Source organism: Sipha flava, unplaced genomic scaffold, assembly GCF_003268045.1.
Source record: "Sipha flava isolate LNK unplaced genomic scaffold, YSA_version1 67_pilon_pilon, whole genome shotgun sequence".
In the NCBI taxonomy this organism is placed as follows: domain Eukaryota; kingdom Metazoa; phylum Arthropoda; class Insecta; order Hemiptera; family Aphididae; genus Sipha; species Sipha flava.
This window is the reverse complement of record NW_020273607.1, coordinates 1,214,709-1,236,664: the sequence shown is the minus strand read 5'-3', so window position 1 is coordinate 1,236,664 and position 21,956 is coordinate 1,214,709. Positions and strand designations below refer to the sequence as shown.

Here is a 21,956-nt window from a genome sequence, read left to right as displayed (position 1 = left end):
ATAAACTGTGATTTTCTAATACTAAAATTATAATTACAAGTATAAGTGAATAATTAAAAATTATTAATATTTTGGAACCTTAAACGATGATCCTTCATCCTTACCAGATGGTGCTTTACGTTTTTGTATAATATTTTGAATTTTATTCCATTCACGATCAAGTTCGGCTTTTTCATTTTTTTCTTTGTTATGTTTGCGTGTCCGTCGACCATCAGTCATTTTAACTCCATATTGGAAAGCTGCTTTTGGTAATGCTTCTTTATTGCTCATATACGTACCATACTCTTCGGGTGTGTCGAAATCCCAACGACCAACTGGCCCTTTCTTATTACCCAAATCCATTTTTGTATAATCTGCTTCATCATCAGAGTCCTCAATTGCATCATGCATTTCATCCAAACCAGGATAACATTCAGCATAACCAGTTGGTTCAGCTGCCAATCGCGATAATAAACCCATTTGGTTTTTACGCTGAAATTTAGTTTTGCTCAAAGCCTCCTAAAACAAATAAGCCATTAAAATAATTTAATTTAATATAATTTAAATAATTATCAATTAAACTTAATTTAAACAAATTGTAACTTGTGATTAAATAAATTATTTAAAAATATATTATCAAATTAATATTATTTCCTAATATATACATGACTAAGAACTTTTAAAAAACAAAATAGCAATTAAAAATTGAAATGTATCAATTAAATTTTACTAAACATATCATACATTTTTAGTAATAAAAGCTATGATAGCAAAACTAGTAAGAACAATTATACAATTATAGTTTTAATTTTATTTTAGGTACCCATTCTTGATTTACTAACAAAAATGATTAAAACTATTTGTATGCGTACACTAAAAATATATACTGCCAATGTATTCAGTATTAAAATGTATTCGTAACAGATTTCAAATCCATTAAGTAATATATGTTAGATATTCAACTAAAATTTCAGCCTTGTTAATAAATAAACTTTCTACTAGATTAAAATTAAATTACATTCAGACAATAAATTAATCTATGATTGCAGAAACGTCACGAGTCACATATTTTATGAAATTGAGATATTAGTAAAAATGTATAATAGTCATGTGTATATGCATGTAAAAACGTCTTTATTTATACTTTTTCTATTAGATAAATAAATAATAATCAGTATTTTTACACTTAATGCATAGAAACACATGACTTGTATGTGTTTTAAATAATATCTCAATTTCATAAAAAATGTGACTTGTGGCACTTCTGCAATCATCGATTTAAATAAGATCTACTTGAATGTCAATCAGGCAAATTTGTTAGACATGAATATTTTAAATAAAACTATTAATGTAAAAATATTTACCCATCCCATTTCATCTCTTTTATGATGTTCTTTTTCAACTTCTTGCTCCTCATCTTTTGAATTTTTAAAATAATTTGATTGTTTTTTAGTAGTCTCTTCACTACGTTTATGAGTAGACGGTTCATAATCTGGTAATTCAGGGTAAATGTTATCATCAAAAACTTGTTTGTCACGCCTTTTTGATTTTTTTAAATGTTTTGGTCCAGTTCGTAAATAAGATAGTATTTGTGCCAATTTATTTATAACAATATCATTTGTGGTTAATGTCGGTCTATCGTCCATGCTAGGCACATCAGATTTACTACGAATTAATGTAGTTGGAATATCAGTATCTGTTATATCTTCAGTGAGATCAATTATATAAGCCATACGTCCAGGAGCAAATAATGGATTTTGAACCATCTCATTTTCAGCCAGTGCCACTCTAAAAAAAAAATAACAATTATTAAAATGTAATATTTAACTTTTAATAAAAAACTTTCATTACCTATAAACATTTCTTCCTAATCGTGTTTTAAACTGCATCTCATCCTCCTCTTTTGGCTTTTCTTTGGCTGGCTTATTAGTTGCCAACTGTTCCATCTCTGTTTCTTGTTCAGTTTCTTTTGCAGTAATTTCACTTTTAACTTTTTGTAACAAAGCATAATCCAAACCTTTTACCAAGTGAGTATGTTCCATATCTCCTCCCAAGAACTTTGATTCCTGAATCATTTGACGTCTTCGTTCAGCAGCATCCATACCAGATTTCATATCAGGTGCAACAGCTCTATAGCCACTAGCAACAGCTACAGGATCTTGAGACTGATAATCAGGATTAGCACCAACTCGACGTTCTTTGGCCCTGTCACGATATTTCTCTGCTAGTTCCGCCATTTTATTTTCTTCCTGTTTCTTAAGTTTAGCATAGAATATCTTTTTCTTACGACGCAATTCGGCCTTGTCGTGTGAACCACCGGATTCAAACTTTGATGAAGATGGTATTTTAGAAGACGGTGTTTCAGAAGCATTGGTGACCGATGGGGTGGCTGCAGGCTGAGATGACCTAGGGGTCATGAGTAATCGTCTGAAATCTGCATTGGTCAGCCGCTGGGTCTGGCTGCCATCTTGGACTTCTGTTTCTGGCATCCTGATGGGTTTACAACTATCTACAAATAGAAATTCAACGATCGAAATTTCTGTTTCAAATGAATAGGCAAACATAACGTACTAAATATTAAAAACAATGACTGTACTACGGTACCCAGTCGTGGTTTTAGAAGCGTACTTACCAGTGTCAAATCTGTAGTTGGATTGTTACGCGTTCCGCTGAGTGGGTTCGATATGGAAAATATAATATCTACGCACTGTAAAAATTTCCGAAATCTTTGCAAATCGTAATAAAACTCGGATTTCCGTAGAAAACGTCTCAGATAACTACAGTGTTATGAACTATAAAATCAATTGACAACCAATTTTTTCCTCAATGTGTTCAGTGACGCTTTGTCGCTTCAGACAATAACACCGTGTTCCAGACGACACAGACTCGGTCCAATGATAAGCGGTATCGATGCAGTTTTAAATTAAACAATAATCGGTGATAACGGTTTAACAGTTTCGAAAATTTTGTCTGCGGCCAAGACCGGGAAAAGATACCACTTCGATGCGTTGCGATTTCGTGCTAATCTGCCTGTCCAAATACGTTCGCGGTCGAGATGGCTTTGTACGGCATGAAGCAATTGGAGGAACGGCACGTGCCGACCACCGTTCTAAAAATGGAATGGTCCAATAAAATGGATCTGCTGGCCATTGCCAAGGAACATGGTTCGTAAAACCTTAGCGCTAAACATCTTTAATGACTTGTGCGATTCGTGTACATAGGTCCGAATAGTTTGACATACCGGAGCACCGTCCAATCGAAAGTATTGAAATCAAAAAAGAAACATTTTCACCGATTCCAGTGTTGCACAGCATCGTTCTCAGATTAAATGCGTATCGACTTTGGATTAAAAATGATTATATCCAATAGTTACTGTTATTACAAAAACTTTTTTAATTCATATTCCTAGTTATTTTTTTTTCTTAACTCATGAGTTTTCAAAGTTACAAATTCATTTTTTAATAAGTACTTACCATACGTAACTGTAAGAATGATAATTATTGTATAACAATTAAAAACTTCAAAATAATTTTTTTTTCCTTTGAATATCAAATCTACATTTGGTTTGAATTTTATTTTATAAATCTTAACACGTAAAAATGAATTTTTATTCAAAACCTTTACTTTCATTAAGATATTATGACTAGTTATATTTTGTTTACACATTTTCTTCTTTAGTATTTTTTCTATTATCAATGAAGACTTATAAATAAATAACAATAATTTCTCAATAACTATTTTGTATTTTTGTATGCAAATGATAGTTTGTATGACAAAATTAATACAGCATATATTTTTACATTTTTTTTAAAAAAAAATTAATCCTACATAGTAGGATATTCTTAATGGAAATAATCACTTTCAATGTTATGCAATTTGGATTTGCCCTAGGTAGGCATGATTTTTAAACAGGTTCAAACATATATTTTTATTTGATAAAACTTCTTGTTACTTGGATTCAAATATTTTATACTTGGGATAACTTAAGAATTTTGAATATTAAACTCTGATATATTAAATATGGTATTTCCTTTGATAAAAATAATGATTACTTAGTTATTATTTAAAACAAATTAAGTTAATTTTTAAACATATTGAATGATTATATAGCCGACAAACCTGCGACTACTATGAATGTAATATATAACATGTATTTATATGTATGTTGTTAATTTATTTATGCTTTTTCAGGTGAGGTGTCTTTGCATCGTCTTACATGGCAACGAGTCTGGTCTTTGGCTGCCCCTAAAGACAAGACATTGGTGACTGCAATGGCTTGGAGACCCGATGGAAAACAATTGGCTGTGGCATATGATTCAAGTATTTGTGCTTAGTGTTATTTTATATGTTGCAGACTTGTATCCCTACGTATGCGTGTTTATTTCAGACGATTTATTATTGGTGGACGTTGAAAATAAAGATGTCACCTACACCAAAAAAACACCTCATAAAGTCACTTCTTTGGTATGGGTTCAACAAGAAAAACCAGATAAAAAAGAAACCATTGATTCAGTACTGATTGAGGTTATTAAATTCATGATATAACCTATTTAATTTATCTGATTGTATCTATTTATCTAACTTATAAATTTTTTATTCTGATTTAGATGAGTGGGTTGGACCATCTTCCTAAACTTCAAAGCTTAGTCATACATGATACACCTGAAGAAGAATGTATTATATCTAAAGTTCAAGATACATTGAACTTATTGCTAGTTGGTATGGACAATGGTGAAGTACAAATGCTAGCATTAGGCATATTTTTATGTGGATCAATTAGTTTGTCTGATATCTTTGGAAAAAAATGTACTGTGTTAAACATACATATGCCTCCAGATTTGGGTTATCTGTATGTAGCTATTCAATATTTTTATGGAAAGGTAGAAATAGTCACTATTAAATTACAAGATTGCAGTACAAGCTGGAACGATGTTTATGAGTTAGCGTTTAAACATGATCAACTTTTATCATCATTAGACTATTTAGATCAAACAATGAAAAATATTTTGGAAACGTGGGAGAATGTTTCTTTGATGGAAATGCAACTGAAATTGAGCACTTATTGCCCAGAAGATCCTGAAATGGTATCAACTAATTTATTAGAACTTCTTATTTATGGAATTTTAGATGATCGAATGGAACAATTTCTCAAAAAAGATTTAACCGATAAAGGTATAAAAAAAATTGGCCTTTCCATAGAATCAAGTCATACCAATGTTCAAAAACTTGTTGTAAAACAGTTATCTGAAGTAACGAATCAAATTTTATTTCAGCTCATCGAAATATCTGGAATGTCATTAAAAAAATATAAGTGCCTTGGTTTGACTGAGCTCAGTGTTGAAAAGGCTATAAAATCGGTCAATAAATTTTTAATGAAATGCAACGAAGTACAAATAGTTATAGAAGAATCGTTGACCAAATACAAGCTATTTTTCAAATGGCTGTATGGTATGATGGTGAAGTTAAATGATGAGAATGTGTCCAATGATTCTGCACTGACGGAAATGTCTCAACAAGAACTAAACCTGTTAGCCGATTACATTTATAATCTTGGTGAGAACGCCGAAGCAAACAATTATAAACTGGACCGGGTGGGTCAATATTTTTTGGACAGCGATCTAGAGTTTCCCTATGAAGCACACAATCAGTGGTGGGATCTGATGAAGGACAACCCTTGTCTGGAAGAAAACATTCTGATCGTGCAACCACAAAAGAAGTTGTCGTTAGCGCAACAGTTCAACGCAGTAAAAAACGATCTAATAGACATTTTCGCGCAGAAGAAGTCGTTTTTCGATAAGACATTTTCGCTTTACAACAACGTGCTGGTGGACGGTCACAACACCACTGATCTGATACACAAAGTGACCATGGTCGACCTGCCCAACCACAAGCTGCTGGTATGCTGCGTGGACCGGGGCGCGTATGATTTCAGTTTCTATGAACTTATGGCGTACGAGGACGGTCAGGAGGTGATGCACCGCAGCACGAATGTGTTCTACATGAGCAACAAGAAAAAGCAGACGATACACGACGTGCAGTTCTACTCGCAAGATCACCTGTCCGTGCTCACCGAGACCATGGACGCGTCGGATAACCGTAACTCGCTGTTCCTGCAGCTGTCCACGAACGGGTTGCGTGGCCTTTGTTCGACGGACGGGCTGAGCACGTGCAAAATAGGAGGAGACGACGACGGGAGCGGTGCCGCAAGAGGGGGTGGTCGTCGGCTAGAGGACTATTCGTGCAGGATAGTGGAAAACATGTTGGCCACGAGTTTTGCGGTGAGCGGCACCAGGAAGGTGGCCGTGCTGTTGTCGCACAGCAAGCACAAGGTAAGACTGTTCGAAATGGAAGCAGACGAGGAAGAGGACGAAGAAGACGACAGCACGATGGACGTCACGCAGGACTCGAGTTTCGCGGACTAGAGAACACGTTACGTGTCGTACTGTCACTCCAGTAGTCGTTACATCATCGACTCGTTGTATAATATCATTATTAGTGTTGTATGATGTGTGCGTTCGCAACAAGATACGTTGTTGTCCGACTGATGAGAAACAGTCAACACGTACATGCATGTACCCAGCATCTCCGTTCGGCGGTCACAGTGTGCCTGATAGACGACGACGTGATTAAGTGACCGGTAAATAGATTATTCTTCCTTCTCTCAACCTTTCTTATTAACTCCCCTCTCTATCACTCTGTCTCTCTCTTTTTCTCTCTCTTTATCTTTGTAATTCATAATACGACAAGAATATGTTGTATAATTTCATATATACCTATACAAGGCCATCGCGAACGCACATGGGTATTGCACAGTATTTTATTTGTTAAATATAATTAATTTAATTTTTTTTTATGTATATATTGTACAAGAATCAAATATAAAGTTAAACAATTGTTCTTATATCTTTACATTTTTTTTTTCAACTCGACTATCCGTATTTTCGTCAATAAAAAACAATACGAATAGTTCTTCTTCGACAAGGAACTATGTTCCTTTTTCGTACCAAACTGTTCGCTACGCTTTTGATTCGATGTTCTTTTTGACTTGGGAAACTTCTTTTTCTAGCGTTGGGTTGTCAATGCCGTGTTGAAACATATTTTCTTTCATAATATTCGTTTTCCTATACATTTGTCTATCGGTTGAAATGTCTTCATCTGAATAATCTGGAAGCAACCGCAATATTATAAGAAATGTATTATATTTACGCACCGATTATAGTTTTATATCTTGTGAAACTTTACCTCTAAAGTGCAACGTTCTATTTCCATTTTTATATGCTGTTAAGTAAAACAAGTACATTAACAGCAAAACTAATACCAGCACACTTAAAACAGCCGCTACTCGGATGCTGTTAACCTGGGGGAAAAAAAGCAATATTATATTGTAATTATTCGTTAAAACACATATACTGCATTAAAATAATACAAATACAAATTAAATTACTTTGCGGTTAATGTTCTTAAAATATTATTAAATATTACAAAAATATAACAAAACTATATTTCCTAAGTTTAATGATTTTTAAATAGAAACGGGCTGTAAATATTTAAAAATAGTTAATACTTCAAATAATAACTTTTCAATCAATACTACATGTAATATTTAATCATTCTTAATAAATGATTTAATAAAAATATTTCATTACATTTACTGTATTCTAAATAGTTATAAATATAATTGGTATGGGACAGTAAGTATACACTATTTTGTATGATTTTAAATGCACGAAGTACTGATATACGTTTTAAAATTATATTATTTGATTGTGGTTGACACAGTTTTTATTAACAAAATTAAATTTTTTTTTATTGTCTATAAGTTTAACTTAAATTCGTAATGATTTTCTGTATAATATGTACTTATATTTTTTTACTATAAATTAGTTAACATGAATCATTAATTTTTACATAGAAACCTCTATTTTTGTGGCTTGTTGATTAATTAGATTACTTACTGCATTATTTATTATGTTAATTAAAAGTTTATGTTCCGGCAAGAGAAAATAGTAGAAAATGCGATTACAACAATTTAAACTGTTGCATTTTTTTTTTTTTTTAAATAATGAGAAACCACATTAAAATAATATTACCTGAAAATAATGATTTGTTTACAACTCGTACAGTAAGAACTACAACCTAGAAAGTTATAACTAACTGATTGTTATAAAAGCGAATGTAAATGTAAATTTTTATTAATTTATTTATTTATGCTTTATGTCCTTTTAGCTTTTTCATTATTACAAATTGTAATCAAAATTTACGTAAATAGGTATACATCAAAGTTGAACCGTAAGACGTGAATCACGACTATGCACACTGTATAATTTAAAATATAATACGTATGTATATTCATCATCCGTGAGTAACATGCATACTTCATTAATAAATTATTATTCTAGCATTTCTTTAAACTTATTACGTATAACAGCAATATTGTAGTTTCATAGGATATTGAAATATTCCATACAGACATATATTCATATATATATATATATATATATATATATATATATATACAAATAAATAAAAAAAAAAAGTTAAATTCTCTTCTATAGTTATAGCAACTTATTTCATAGAGGTCGAATATTAACACGAGTTCAAGCAGATATTATGTCATTAAAAATAAATTATTACGTTGAATTCACGATATTTGAGATGAATATTATGAGATATATTTCGTATACGTATATATATATATATGTATATAATTACCGTGTAGTCATTTGCCCAGAGATCTCGCCATTCTTTTTTTATCTCTAATTGTACGGATTTTGCAGACAGTGATATGTTTTCGAGGTTTTTGCAGACGCACGTGTAGATTCCGCTTTCTTTAGACGTAACTTGCTGTATATAAAAATAATAAAAAAAAAAACATTATTATTTTGTTGTAATTTAACAAGTATAGAATATGGCAATTTATTCTTTACAATGCATATTTTAACGCATTATTTAAATAACATAATCCTTGTCAAATATTAATAAAAAAAAATCTCAGATTTTCAGTTGTCGAATCTTATGATTTTTCGAAATAGAAAAACACTTTCCCCTATAATGCCCATAATGCCAATAATACGTAATCTATACCGGTGCAATACAGCGGTGAAGAAAAGAAGTGTTCAATAATTACATACACCTTGTTCCACGTTTGTTTTGTTGGATTATAATATAGAGAACGGTATATCGATAATTTATACTTATATCCGTGGTCGGCAGGGCAGTATGGACGTCGGACGTACTTTTTAATATCGTAAATAGTGCGATCGGGATGATACTAAGTATTGAAATATTGGTATTTTTTATAGGCCAACTCCCCCCCCCCCCGGCAACTGTTAAACGTGCTAACCTAATCCGCGGTGTGTGGACGAGTTGGATGACATTAACAACGTCAAGCAACTGGTCCATATAATAATTGACGTGTATACCGACCTTGATGTACAGCGTGCCGGTGAGGACTTCGTATTTGAACTTGTCGCTGTTGAGCAACGTGCCGGGCCCGATGTACTGGTCGGACTTCATCCACCAGAACTGGAACCTGTGCCGCTCGTCGTTGCTGGGACACTGGAGCACGGCCGTGTCGCCCGGGGAGACTTCGACGATGGTGTTCTGTTGGGCGTCGGCCGGCGACCCTGCAGCGGTCGGACCGCCGTCGTAGGTTTCGATGACCTGCACTTTGACGGACGCGGGCCGAGCCGCGGACCGCGGCACCAGCGCCACGGCCGTCAAGAAAGCGTACAGGTACACGTTGGGGGAGCGCATGTTGACGACGAAGGGATAGTTTATGAGCGTGTTGGTTTTGTTTTCGGTCTTCGACCGGACGGTGTATGACGAGGAGGACCTGCGACCGGGTAAAAAAAAAAAAAAACAACGCGTTAGTGTTGTTATCGCGCGAACATGGTTGTGAGACGGCAACGAGTGTGTTGGTGGGCGCGCGCGCACGTATCCCGGTAAAAGTAAACGCGACGGCGTGTGCACGATACGACAATGCGTCTGACGTCCGACGTTATCGATCCTTTGACAATATCGATCGGAGGGATGCGCGTACCTATCGATCGTTGTACCGCGACGGCTGGCCGAAAACCTGACGATGAACTACGCGCGCGTACCTTCGCGGCGAACACGATGCTGCGACGTCCGCGCGCGACTACCGAAACGCTACTGCTCTTCGCGAAGAACTAAAAATAACACTGTCGTCGGCGCTAACGTAGGAGACGTTCGCCGCCGCCGCTGCTGTATTGTAATACGCAGAGAGTGTGTCGCATGTGCGCGTACACAATACAGCCGCTGCGCTACGTTCGAAAATAACTTATTATTATTATCATTATGGTTTTTTCTTTTTTTTTTTTTTTTTTTATTATTATTATTTGTTCGCGCGCTCCCGGTACGTGTACGCTTATAGACCGCTGGTTGACAGGCGTCCAATTTGTTTTGTTTTGACGCGCGCGCGCACACGCACACGATTACGCGGCGGCGACGGAGGAAAACAAATTCAAAAATAAAAAAAAATGAATAACCGATCGCCGGGCGGTCCGTTCGCGGCGGCTCACTACGACGACTGCTGCTGCTGCTACTCGAACAGTCGCGCGCGCGTTACTGGTTCATTAGTTATTTGGGATAACGCGACCTTGTGTCATTATGATCATTGAAATCGTAAATCAATTTAAAAACTACGACGACAAGGGAAAATTATATTTATTAGGATTTTTTTTTTTTTATATATATATATATACACCACGTTTTTCAAAGCGTTTTGTTATCTCGACAAGGAATTAACGTGTACGGATACTAATTACGGTTGGTTATTATTATTACTATTATATTATTTCGGCGTCTTCGTTTTCCGATTTCGCCCTTGTGGCTAAAAAAAACAAAAAACCTAGCAAAAAGTTACTGCAACGTTCTACTGATCATGAGCGTGTGGGTCAAAGTCGCATCGATTTATGAGTGTGTGTGCGCGCGTGCGGTGAACCGTGATGTTAGGTTCTCTTCAATAGCCAATGTTTATAAATATAGCCAACACGGAAAATCTCTAGGGACCACCCTGTGTAACGTGGTGTATTACATACGTGTAAAAATATAAATGGGATGTGCCTGTAGCATACGAAATCATATGACCGACTAAACTCGCGCTGTAGTTGCCTGACGTTGCCTAAAATCTGACTTACGTCCAACAGACATAATACATTGATAATCGATTACATCGATCGATATCCGTAATATACTTACGAAGTAATGTAAACAAATATCACATAATATCCTACTGTTTCTTATTATATTTTGTTATTTTTATGATTTCATGACAACATTCTATTGTATGGTCTTATATATATATATATATTTTTTTTTTTATTGTTTATTTATATGATACTATCAAAGACATTACACGTATAAGAACCATGAGGTCTGTGGATACTATAAATATGTAAAACTGAAATTTAGTATTCAAAGTGCTGACGGTGACTTCTGTGTCAGATTGGCTTAAATAAGCTTACCGTGTATTTTGTTTTAAAAGGCCTTAATTTTAAACATTTTTAATACGTACAGAAGGTCTGGCGTGCGATTTCGTGTTTACACCATAGATTAGCCCCCCCCCCCCCCACTGGTCTCTATTATGTAATTTTTCTCTAGAAACGCAGTTTTTAAATCGCTAAATTGAGCCCCTCTATTTAATTTTTCCCAATTTGTGCACCGCCTATATTTAAACGATTTAATAATATCTAAGTGTTTTAATAAAGATTTATTGAATAATATATGTACCTATGTAGATTTACGTAAAATATGCGTCGCATATTGCATGTTATAAATAGTTAATACGCATATCTTTCGTCGAAGTATGACAAAAATAAAAAAACAATGGAATACATTAATATTAATTTTTTTACCGGTTATGGTATTTAAATAAAACATAGAAGATGGATCTATAGAAAGAAAAACCAAAGAAGTTCCTAGGTTGGATGAGTACAGAGACGGGTAAATTACACTGCAATATCGATACTAGGTTTAAACTTGAAACGAATGTACCATTGCACCATTGAAGAAACGTTTCTGAGCGAAAGAGGCTAGATAGATCAGTTATACTTCTAAAGATAAAGGTAATCTTTTAATAAGATTGGTTGAACTTTTAATTTTTTAGCTGTTTTGTCAGTTTTTCGTAATTATTAAAATGATGTAGTACTCAAAAAAGTTCCTTTCGAATTTAACGTTCAATCTATCGACAACAATACGGTATACAGTACGGATGTATACATACAAGTGCGTTATGCCTGATCGTATAAGTAGATCCATAAATAAAATAACCATTTATTCACAATTTTTGGGCAGAAAAATCATATTACGCAGAACCAAACCATTAAGTATAGATTCATAAAGGCTCCTTATTTTATTTTATTTTTGTTTTGTAGAAGTGAATATTATGCGTGTAATTTTGCGTTTTTATTTTTCCGATAATTTTTTATAGCTAAACAAAAAATTCAACATTTTCCAAATACCAACGTTTGAATAAATCTAAATCAATTTTGGTAAATATTATGTTAATATAACAATAAGTATCATGTAGACATAATGGAAAGATTTTTTTCATCATACATATTTGAATGGTTATGTTATAATTGTAAAATTGATGTTCAAAGCAAGTTGAAACAGTTAAATTTCATATGTATTATTTTTAAGACTTGACTTAAATTCAACATACTCGTATTTTTTATAAATCATTATAAAATAATTATCAAGAGACTTTGATTATTATTGAGACGACGATGATTAAACGATATACATTTTTTTGCATTTATCGTTATCATCTTATCTTATTTAATTATTTTATTTTATTAATTTATTTTATGTCATAATATTATTAACGTTCTTATTATTACTGTTATACAATGCGCCTGATATAAAAAAAAAATGAATTAAATTAATTTTCAATTCTCGTAATCTTAGTAAATCTTACGTGAAAATTATTGTTATTATATATAATTATATATATATATTATTTATGTTATTATATGAATTATTATTATTTTATGACTCCATGAAATTAAATAGATAACGATTTCATTAATAGCATTTATTAGATATTTAGAAGAAACTTAGAAGTAAAATATTCTACACAATATTTACATTTCCTATCTGGAACTTCCGTTGATTGAGATGATCAGAGCAATTCTTCTTGTCGAAATTGAATACACAGACAAAAAAAAACACATATCAAGGTAAAACTCATACATTTCTCGTTTCGCTTAGAATTAAAAAAAAAAAATAGGTAATAATGATTGCCACAGTTTAAATTTATTTTCAATAATTGTTTATTCGATGTGTTACATTCATATATGATCTAATAATTAATCGCTTTAACCAAAATGTATAAATATTAAATAGCATCATTATGTCAGTAGGTACTATCAATTACGAAGTCAATTTTTTTTTTATCAGTTTCGTTTTCAATTATAAATAATGCAACATAATTACATAATTGCATATAGAATATATTGCACAAATTAAATAATGTGGTGCCTGTACAACTAAAATAATATGCAATTAATACTATTATGAAATATTCAATATTCATATTCGTACTTAAAACCTTTATAAAATTTGTCATATTGTATGCTACCTATATATATATATATATATATATATATAATATTACCTATGATGAACCAATCGAAGCAAACGAAAAAAACGTGTAACTAATTAATTTTTATTCAAAAAGCCTACGCGATGCGTAGTTGTAAATTTTTAATAATAAATAATTAAAATGTTATAATGATCATAGCCTTAAAAAATAAAGTTGATAACAAGTAAATCGAACAGTTTCCTCATTACAATTCTGCGTCGATCGATTTTTAAACTATTGTAGTTTATACTTGTTTATAGACGAATACAAATGAATAATAATTAAATAATCGATACGCTATCATCATCGTGGACCGAGCATGACGACATTTTACTTCAATGCGGTTTACGGCTATAGAAACTTGTACATAGACAATGTGAAATTCCAAATACATATTATATACATATTGCTGTGCTGTGGGGGGTTATAACAGCTTTTACATGATTAGCAATAATGCGCGAATGATATGTGAATTCGAAGGTTTGCCGCCATTGATTTCTAAAGAATAGATGAACACATGGTGTGATTTAATGAAAAATTGAGCTACCGTATTTGATAATACCCGTATTCGATCCGATTTTATTATACGAACATTTCTTCTTTTTCATTTATATTTTGTATGCAGACAAGAGTCTGATAGTGTCTGTAGTCGACAGCCCACGGTTACATAGTAGCGGTACTTGAAAAAAGCTATTCGTGGGTTTCAGAGCCATATTTACAAATTTTACGCCCAGGGTCAACCGTATTTGTACACCCCTTCCTCCACAAAAATAGATTATTTTTTAATAATTTTTTTTTTTTAACACATTTTTAGTAATAGTCCTTTATTTATCCTTATAGCCTTAATTTGTTAATTACGTATAAAATTATATTAAGAATTTTAAATTATTATTTACATTTATTTATACAATATTACAGTGGTGTATGGCCGCCCCTCTAAATGGATCAAAATTCAGCCACCCAGGGAAAATGTCCCCATTGCGCCCTCCCTTTTATGTACGGTTCTTGTAGGTTCGAGTCATTATATTGTGTTGTAATATTATATGATCGTATGGATCGTTGAACCATTAAAAATATATTTAAAATCATACCGTGACCCCGTAACCACGTATCTCAAAGACCTAAATACTTTTGCGAGATCATCGTAATCAAAAGTCTTATTCGTGACAGCTACAATTGTCCAAACGGTAAAGATACATATACGATGAGAATTGTGAAGACGAAAAATTTCACTATTTTAAGTCGACTGAAACCATGTAAACCAGTTGCAACCACCGCGATGGGACGTTTCACGTATTGATGGCGTATGCGATATTCGTGAAACGTTATATTAACTTTTTTGATCATTTAATTTGTGGTCCGGGCGTAAAATTAAATAAACGTAGAACAATTTTTCGGTTGATGTTATTGATGTTCAAACATGGCCTCAAGATGCTATTGAAATTCAAACGGAAATAATTCCCTACCCCCGTTAATTCTGTAAACTCCACCACCCATATGTATAAAAATCTTTTTCCACAAAAAATTCTTTTTTCCACCCCTCGAAATGCAAGTTATTACTGCAAGCCTGTTAACCCATATGGATTTGAAACAAATATTCATCAGAAAACTTAAATTCGAGCAAACATTTTTTCATCGTAAATTTTTATAATTTCCTAATGGCATGCATGTATAGGAAATAAAAAAAATCGTCTACTTTTTATATTTTATAATTTATTATTTATCTTTATAAAATAGGGTCAGTTTAAGTATTAATGATTCCTATATCTAAGCATGGCTATGTGTCTTTTCCATTAGCTAATCAAAACATAAAAGTGCACGAGACCACAAATGATAAGGTTAATGTTACCTTTATCGGACGATGTACCTATACATGTTCATTGAATATAATAAATGCGATTAAATAGTTGTGTTTAAATGCACTTTATTAAATTATTAATTATTAACATTTAAGACTTATTACCGAGATAAAATTCGAAACGGTTGATTTGATTGACCTGCGTAGTGTTTGTGCGATAAATGATCATTGTATTGTTTTTGATACTATCATTTATCAATTTGATGAACAGTTAGCATCTTAAAAATTCAATTTACAAGTAAGATTTTATACGCATATTCATTCGTTTAATTGGAGACAATACGCAATCCAACAATCGATTCTACAGTTATGCCATATTATTATTATAAAAGTTTTCCGCACACACAAAATCATTAATTCTGAAATGTATATATGATTTAAATCGTCCAATTTCGTATAGTTCTTACATTTTCTATAAATACTTTTATTTTATTATTATTATTAGTATTATTATATTAATAACAATTATTTAATCACCGCGCGTCAATCTATACTTTCTATGCTAATGTAATTTACACTTGGAAGCGGAAACGTTATTGAAAATATCAGAAAATTATCCATTCAGAAACGGATAGAGGTTTAACGTTAACGCGCTATAAAGTGTCTAATTAACAAAGGATTGCGTATAACGATCAACGATAGTTATTCAGTATTCTCTCTTTCAAAACCATTTTGCAAACAATGAATGAAAATGTACGCGTAACTGTGTGTGTCCTAAACATAATCCGTTCAATAAATACCGGGATGGACAACCTTATACTTAGCCTTTCTTACCTCAGCATTCAAATAAATGTTTATACATGGCTAGGTAATATAAATTTGGTAAAAACAATTGCCAAATTTAATTCTAGATATAATCGGAAATATTTTTACACCTACTAAATATGTTTTATATTTATATTTTTTTAATCGTTTGGGAAGATTAGGGAAAAATGATAACTTTACTCATTAAAACAGCGGTTCTCAAACTGTGCTCCGTGGAACCCTAGGGCTCCGCGGAAGAAGTCTAGGTACTCCGTGGGCATATATTAATTATCTAAATTTAAATATTATTAAATTTCTTAGTTATTGAGGAAAAACAATGGTAACCTGAATTGCTAAACGAGTTATACGTTTTAGTGACACCAATTTTATTTAAAACTAAGATTTCTGATAAAATTTGGTTATCATAACTTTATAACTTGACTGGTATTTTCACAAAATTAAACGAAATAAATTTATCAATACAACTTAAAATTACTAAAGTTTTCATAGCAAATGATAAAATCCGAACTTTAAAAAAATGAAATTTTGAATTGTGTGTTATTCTCAATATGAAATATTAATAATTATTATTGTCTTGAGTATAAATTCCTGATTTTCGGGGCTCCACGGACAAAAAAGTTTGAGAACCACTGCATTAAAAAAATTTACTTTCAGAGGAGTAGAGAGTCTTACTTGTGCCTTAGTCAAAATGTATTATATAAATATACAATTTAATAATAATATTATATAGTATAATTACAAGTTTTAAACTATAAAGTAAGTCGTCCCTTAAAATATAAATAGTTTGTTTTCGTTTCCTATGGGCGTTTTCACGAGGAGGATATGGAGAATGGATCTCCCCCCCATGATATTTTTTTTAGGTAAGATGGATTTCATGATTAACCGATGAGTGATGTTTAATATTTGAATGAAAATGTAATAAATAAATATTGTTTTGAGTAGATATAATTTTCCATGGGAATATGCAATTGTATACAAATAACAGATTACAGACCGCGGTTACAGATTAATATCTATAATCTAATATTATATTGATGTAAAATGTAAACAATAAATTAGTCTCAGGGTACCATCGATTATACAAGTAATAACATATTTGTGTGTTATCAACTGTTTTTATCGATTTGTATAGTATCTATATTGGCAAGTTACGACTGACGAAAAAAATGAAATGATGTAATTCAAGTATACTACATTTTTTTTTTTTAATTAAAAAATTAATATTATAACTTCATATTTTTCATAATTTGATGTCATTTATAATAGACAATCGTCTTAACATTGTTGGCCGTCCATAGAGTAATCCCAATTGATGTCAAAGAAGTTCTTGATATGATGGCTTAAAAATCAAGAAAACTCAATATTATTTTGTAAATTTAATGTTGTAATTAACAATATAATATTTTTAATTTTCATTTAATGTATGTTGTTTTTATATACAAAAAGGGATGTGAAGGCCCCCACAGCTCACTTTTTAGTACATTTTCATATCCCCCCCCCCAATAAAAAATCCTAAGAACACCTCTGGTGTTGTTGAGCTTTATTGTATTTGCTATTATTTGGTTGTTTAGTATAGTAATTTATAAATCTTAGCCATGTCTAAGATTTATGTGTAATAAAAAAAAGGGATCAGTACCGACACTACATTTGCCCAACAACCTCAAATTATATTATAAATAAATATGTGTCAAAAATTATTAAAAATTTCAATAATATATTTTATTATACCTATTATGCTATTTACAAATCAATGTTAAATTTTAAAATTATGCAATTAATAATTGTGTCAAGAATTAATAATAACACAAACATTATACTACTTACAATTTAATGTTATAAGCGATTCTTATGAATCTATCGCGAATAACGGTAAAATACGATTGAGAATGGAACGACTGAGAATGTTATTTTTGGTAACACGATTGAGAACTTAATAATAAAATATACTATACTATACTATACTTAATACTCAGTACTTTTTCACATAGAACTATAGTATCCATGATAAAATATTCGTCTGATTTAGTTTTTTTTTAATTATTGTACATATAATATTGTATATTGTATATTAATAAATAATAATAATAATAAAATAATGAAATAGTAATAAAATATTGTACATCAGTATTACGTACACTAAAAATATGTAAAATATATTTTCGGGCCTGGGACAAATGTTGTGTCGGGTAAATGTAATGACGGGAAATTGTAGTATCAGGCATTCGAGTGTCGGGCAAATATATCAGACCCATAAAAAAATGATAAAATATGCAATTGGTTTAGTATAAATATCCAAAAAAAATGCAACAAATATTATAAATTCCAAAAAACATGATTAAGTATTTAAAAATAAAAACATTTGTTACACGTTTTAAAATTAATAAAACATTGTCCTAAACTATTATACAAAACAATTATACAGAGTTTTAAATACTAAAAAACAAACGATGTTCTGTTGCAGTTTAATGTGTTCGTATATTCACTATAACTTCGATGTTATTTTGGTAAATTTATATTTTATTACTTCCCTAGGAAGTAGATTTAGGAAATCTTCATCCAGAGTAGTACCAATTACAATAATAAGTATCGAACAGGCGAACAGGCCCATGCGTAGGATTTCATCATGTGAGGGGGTTTGAAAAAAAAAATGTATAAAATATATACATCAATTATTAGTTAAAAGTAAATAGTAACATACATTTATATTTATTAATAATTTTATAAGTATATTAAAAGTGTTTTTTTCGGTAGTGAGGGGAGTTGAACCCATATTGCACACGGGCTTAGTAATAATTACATGAATATATATCAGTGTAAAAAACTAATTTAGAAAATCGTTCGACAAACTGTTAAAGTCTTGTATTGGCGTTTTGAATTGTTGGCATACGAGTATAATATTTTTTTGAACGAAACGAATACAAAGAACACGACAACGTAAACGCGTATTTTTGTACAGCGTCAATACATATTAGCATGCAATGAAACGTCTAGTAATGAAATATATAATACATCAAGCATTTTTTCGCGTACCAGTAGTTGAAATATGCAATAATATTAATTTTGTTTAAAATATCCAAGAATATGCAAATACATGAAATATAAAAACTATTTCTCTCGTCATAAGATGATTCGTGGACATTACAGATAAAAGCAATAATCAGAAATTACAAAAACAAACAGTTACATAAAAATCCTAGCTCTAGATAACGTCATTCGGAAGTTTCCAGTATTAAAATTATATGTTTTGCATGAATATAAGATATGATTATTGCATAATGGTGGGAAAAACTGTAATAGTTTATGGTGTACAAATGAGCTCTTATCAAACTATATAATTTTTTAAGAAACGTCTAAAATCTAACATCCTCAAGTACAAAATGATCGTGCAATTTGTTTTTATATATATACTTTATAAATAATTAATATAAATTAGTTGTAATGAAAGTACATTTTCGTTTTGCAAAGCATGTAATAATATTCTCTACAGTATCAGGAACGTTAACGGTCATGATTTTAGAAATTTGTCCGTAGAAATCAGTAAATAAATTCTTAGTGTGATAAATAACATTGATTACCGTGCCAATTACATCATAACATGATTTGTTAACGAATCGTTAACTATTTGAGTTTCGTTCCTACAGATCGTATGTGTATAACGGGTAGAGTTGAGATCTTGATATTAATTAACAAAAAGTGAAAATAAACCTTGGGGAGATGGCTATGTTTACACGTAACGCGCACGCGTTTCCATATGGAAAGGCGAGTAAATATCAAAGCTGACAACGGGTGTAGCGTCCTCCAAACAGGTGCGCTCCAGAAAGAATTTGTACGGGAAACCGTGGGAGTCGAGAGCGCATTAGGTGTATTAAAACGGACGGTTCAGCGTAAGACAAGGCTGATCATTTTTTCGACCGAATATTTATTATTGCTGACTACTGTTTTCAGCCGACTGATTTCCAACAAAAGCGGTTTATTGTTAAACACAACTCAAACACAACTCCGTCGATAATTGTTGGTCATCGTACCGACACCACACAGCCTTAGACACTATCGACAAACCGCGCGTAGGAGTTTTATCGATTGCCCGTTGGTTTCCTAACGTTTTCGACCGCGTGCCGCGTACACCGGATCTACGTGAAGCCGAACAATGTCCGGATGAAACTTACAACGATGAAATTACTTGCATCGAAGTGCACGACCGTCCCCGCCAGACGATAGCCCGTGTTAGATTAAAAATGCGTTGTACACGTACCTATGTTACGACGATCGGGAACGTGAGTTGGTGTTGCGCGACGAGGCTGCAGGTTGAACGGTTGAAGGCCTCTCTCTCGGCACCGCCGTCTACGGATGGAAACGGGATCGGTCGTGGGCGCGGATCATTGTCACAATGATCGCGATGACCCGTCACGGACTGCTGTCGACGCGAAAATGAAAAACCCGAAGACGGCCGGCCGTCGTGAACGTACAGTAATTGTTGTGTGTCACGTCGCCGTCAGACCACCGGCAATCGTTTATAACAATACGCTATTATTATTTGCGTGCGTGCGTTATCGCGGACGAATTAGAGGACGACACACAGGCGCGTTCGGCTGCTGATAATCCGAGATGGCTTTGTCGAAACGATTTACAAACCCATCGCAATGGTTTCTGGTGACGTTTACTTCGCGCGTGTTCGATCGGACCCCGGCAACGGACATTCCGTTGACCGAACGGAAATCAATAGACAGTTTGAAGAGTTACAACGTATCTTTCACTCATCCTGGATATTTATCAATGGCCGAAAACAGTGGCGCAACTAGTGGTAGGGTTTGGGGGTTGTAACTACCCCCCCCCCCCCCGAAATTTTTCTGAGATTTTTACAAATTCTACGTAGGAAAAAAATGGTTTATCTTGAACACGCTAAACGGCTGATTGATATGAAGCAGGGGCGGACTGGCCTGGCGGGACACCGGAACAAATCCCGGTGGCCCGTTACAATAATAGATTAAATGGCCGGATAATGTTTTAGAAATCAAAAATATAGTATTACGATATTTTAATCAACAGAATCGGTAAACCTAGCGAAGTTATGAAAAAAAAACCTAATTAAGTAAAAAAGGAATTACTTTTTAAGTTAACATAAAATGTTGAAAATATTTTTTAAATAATAAAGATTTTTTTATCATTATTATTATTATTGCATACCTATGAATAGGGCTCGGAAGCTGTTGTATTTGCATGATTTTTTGCACCATTGGATTTATTGCTAAGTGAGTTAGAAATTCATTCCAAGACACTAAGAAAAACATCAGAAGTTTTTAGTGCATATATTTTTATACTTAGTGATTTTTAGATTTTAGAGCATATATCTTGATCTTACATTTTTTAGAGCATATTTTATGATTTTTGAAGATTCAGTATGAAAATCCGAAAAATAAAAATATAAATACATTAATATTGAGAGAATTTTTTTGATAGTCTTGTATCGTATTTTTCAAATTTCCATTTGACATTAAAAATAGTGTTTTTCCCCTATTGGTTAATATAATATATATATATATTTATAAATTATAACTACAGCTAACTTTATCTAAAACAAAGTAAGTATTATACAAATATCAAATTGGAACAGCTGCTATCGAAATACGATGATTTTCTATAAATACTTTTCTAGGAAAATAACTCAATGATTATTGAACATTCTACAAGTGCATTTTTTTTTATTCAAAAATTATTTTTAATGCTATTTTATTATTGTTATTATTA

The 21,956-nt window shown here is 32.3% G+C and overlaps 3 protein-coding genes across 3 annotated transcripts; 1 reads left to right on the top strand and 2 right to left on the bottom strand.

The window, feature by feature from the left end:
• Nucleotides 1–2: 2 nt before the first annotated feature.
• On the bottom strand, nucleotides 3–2,807 carry LOC112691904 (protein Red). The gene is made up of 4 exons (XM_025566339.1): nucleotides 2,612–2,807; nucleotides 1,831–2,488; nucleotides 1,344–1,767; nucleotides 3–498 (listed from the first exon to the last, which is right to left on the bottom strand). The coding sequence occupies exons 2-4, from the start codon at nucleotides 2,466–2,468 to the stop codon at nucleotides 64–66; spliced, it is 1,497 nt and encodes a 498-aa protein (XP_025422124.1). The 5' UTR covers nucleotides 2,469–2,488; nucleotides 2,612–2,807; the 3' UTR covers nucleotides 3–63.
• A 95-nt stretch (nucleotides 2,808–2,902) lies between these two features.
• LOC112691902 (anaphase-promoting complex subunit 4) lies at nucleotides 2,903–6,867 on the top strand. Its single transcript, XM_025566337.1, has 4 exons — nucleotides 2,903–3,143; nucleotides 4,171–4,299; nucleotides 4,367–4,503; nucleotides 4,587–6,867. The coding sequence occupies exons 1-4, from the start codon at nucleotides 3,035–3,037 to the stop codon at nucleotides 6,399–6,401; spliced, it is 2,190 nt and encodes a 729-aa protein (XP_025422122.1). The 5' UTR covers nucleotides 2,903–3,034; the 3' UTR covers nucleotides 6,402–6,867.
• LOC112691906 (leucine-rich repeat neuronal protein 3-like) lies at nucleotides 6,866–20,676 on the bottom strand. The gene is made up of 5 exons (XM_025566343.1): nucleotides 20,464–20,676; nucleotides 9,406–9,814; nucleotides 8,692–8,823; nucleotides 7,222–7,336; nucleotides 6,866–7,143 (listed from the first exon to the last, which is right to left on the bottom strand). Exons 2-5 carry the CDS (start codon nucleotides 9,733–9,735, stop codon nucleotides 6,995–6,997), a joined length of 726 nt encoding a protein of 241 aa, XP_025422128.1. The 5' UTR covers nucleotides 9,736–9,814; nucleotides 20,464–20,676; the 3' UTR covers nucleotides 6,866–6,994.
• Nucleotides 20,677–21,956: the final 1,280 nt, after the last annotated feature.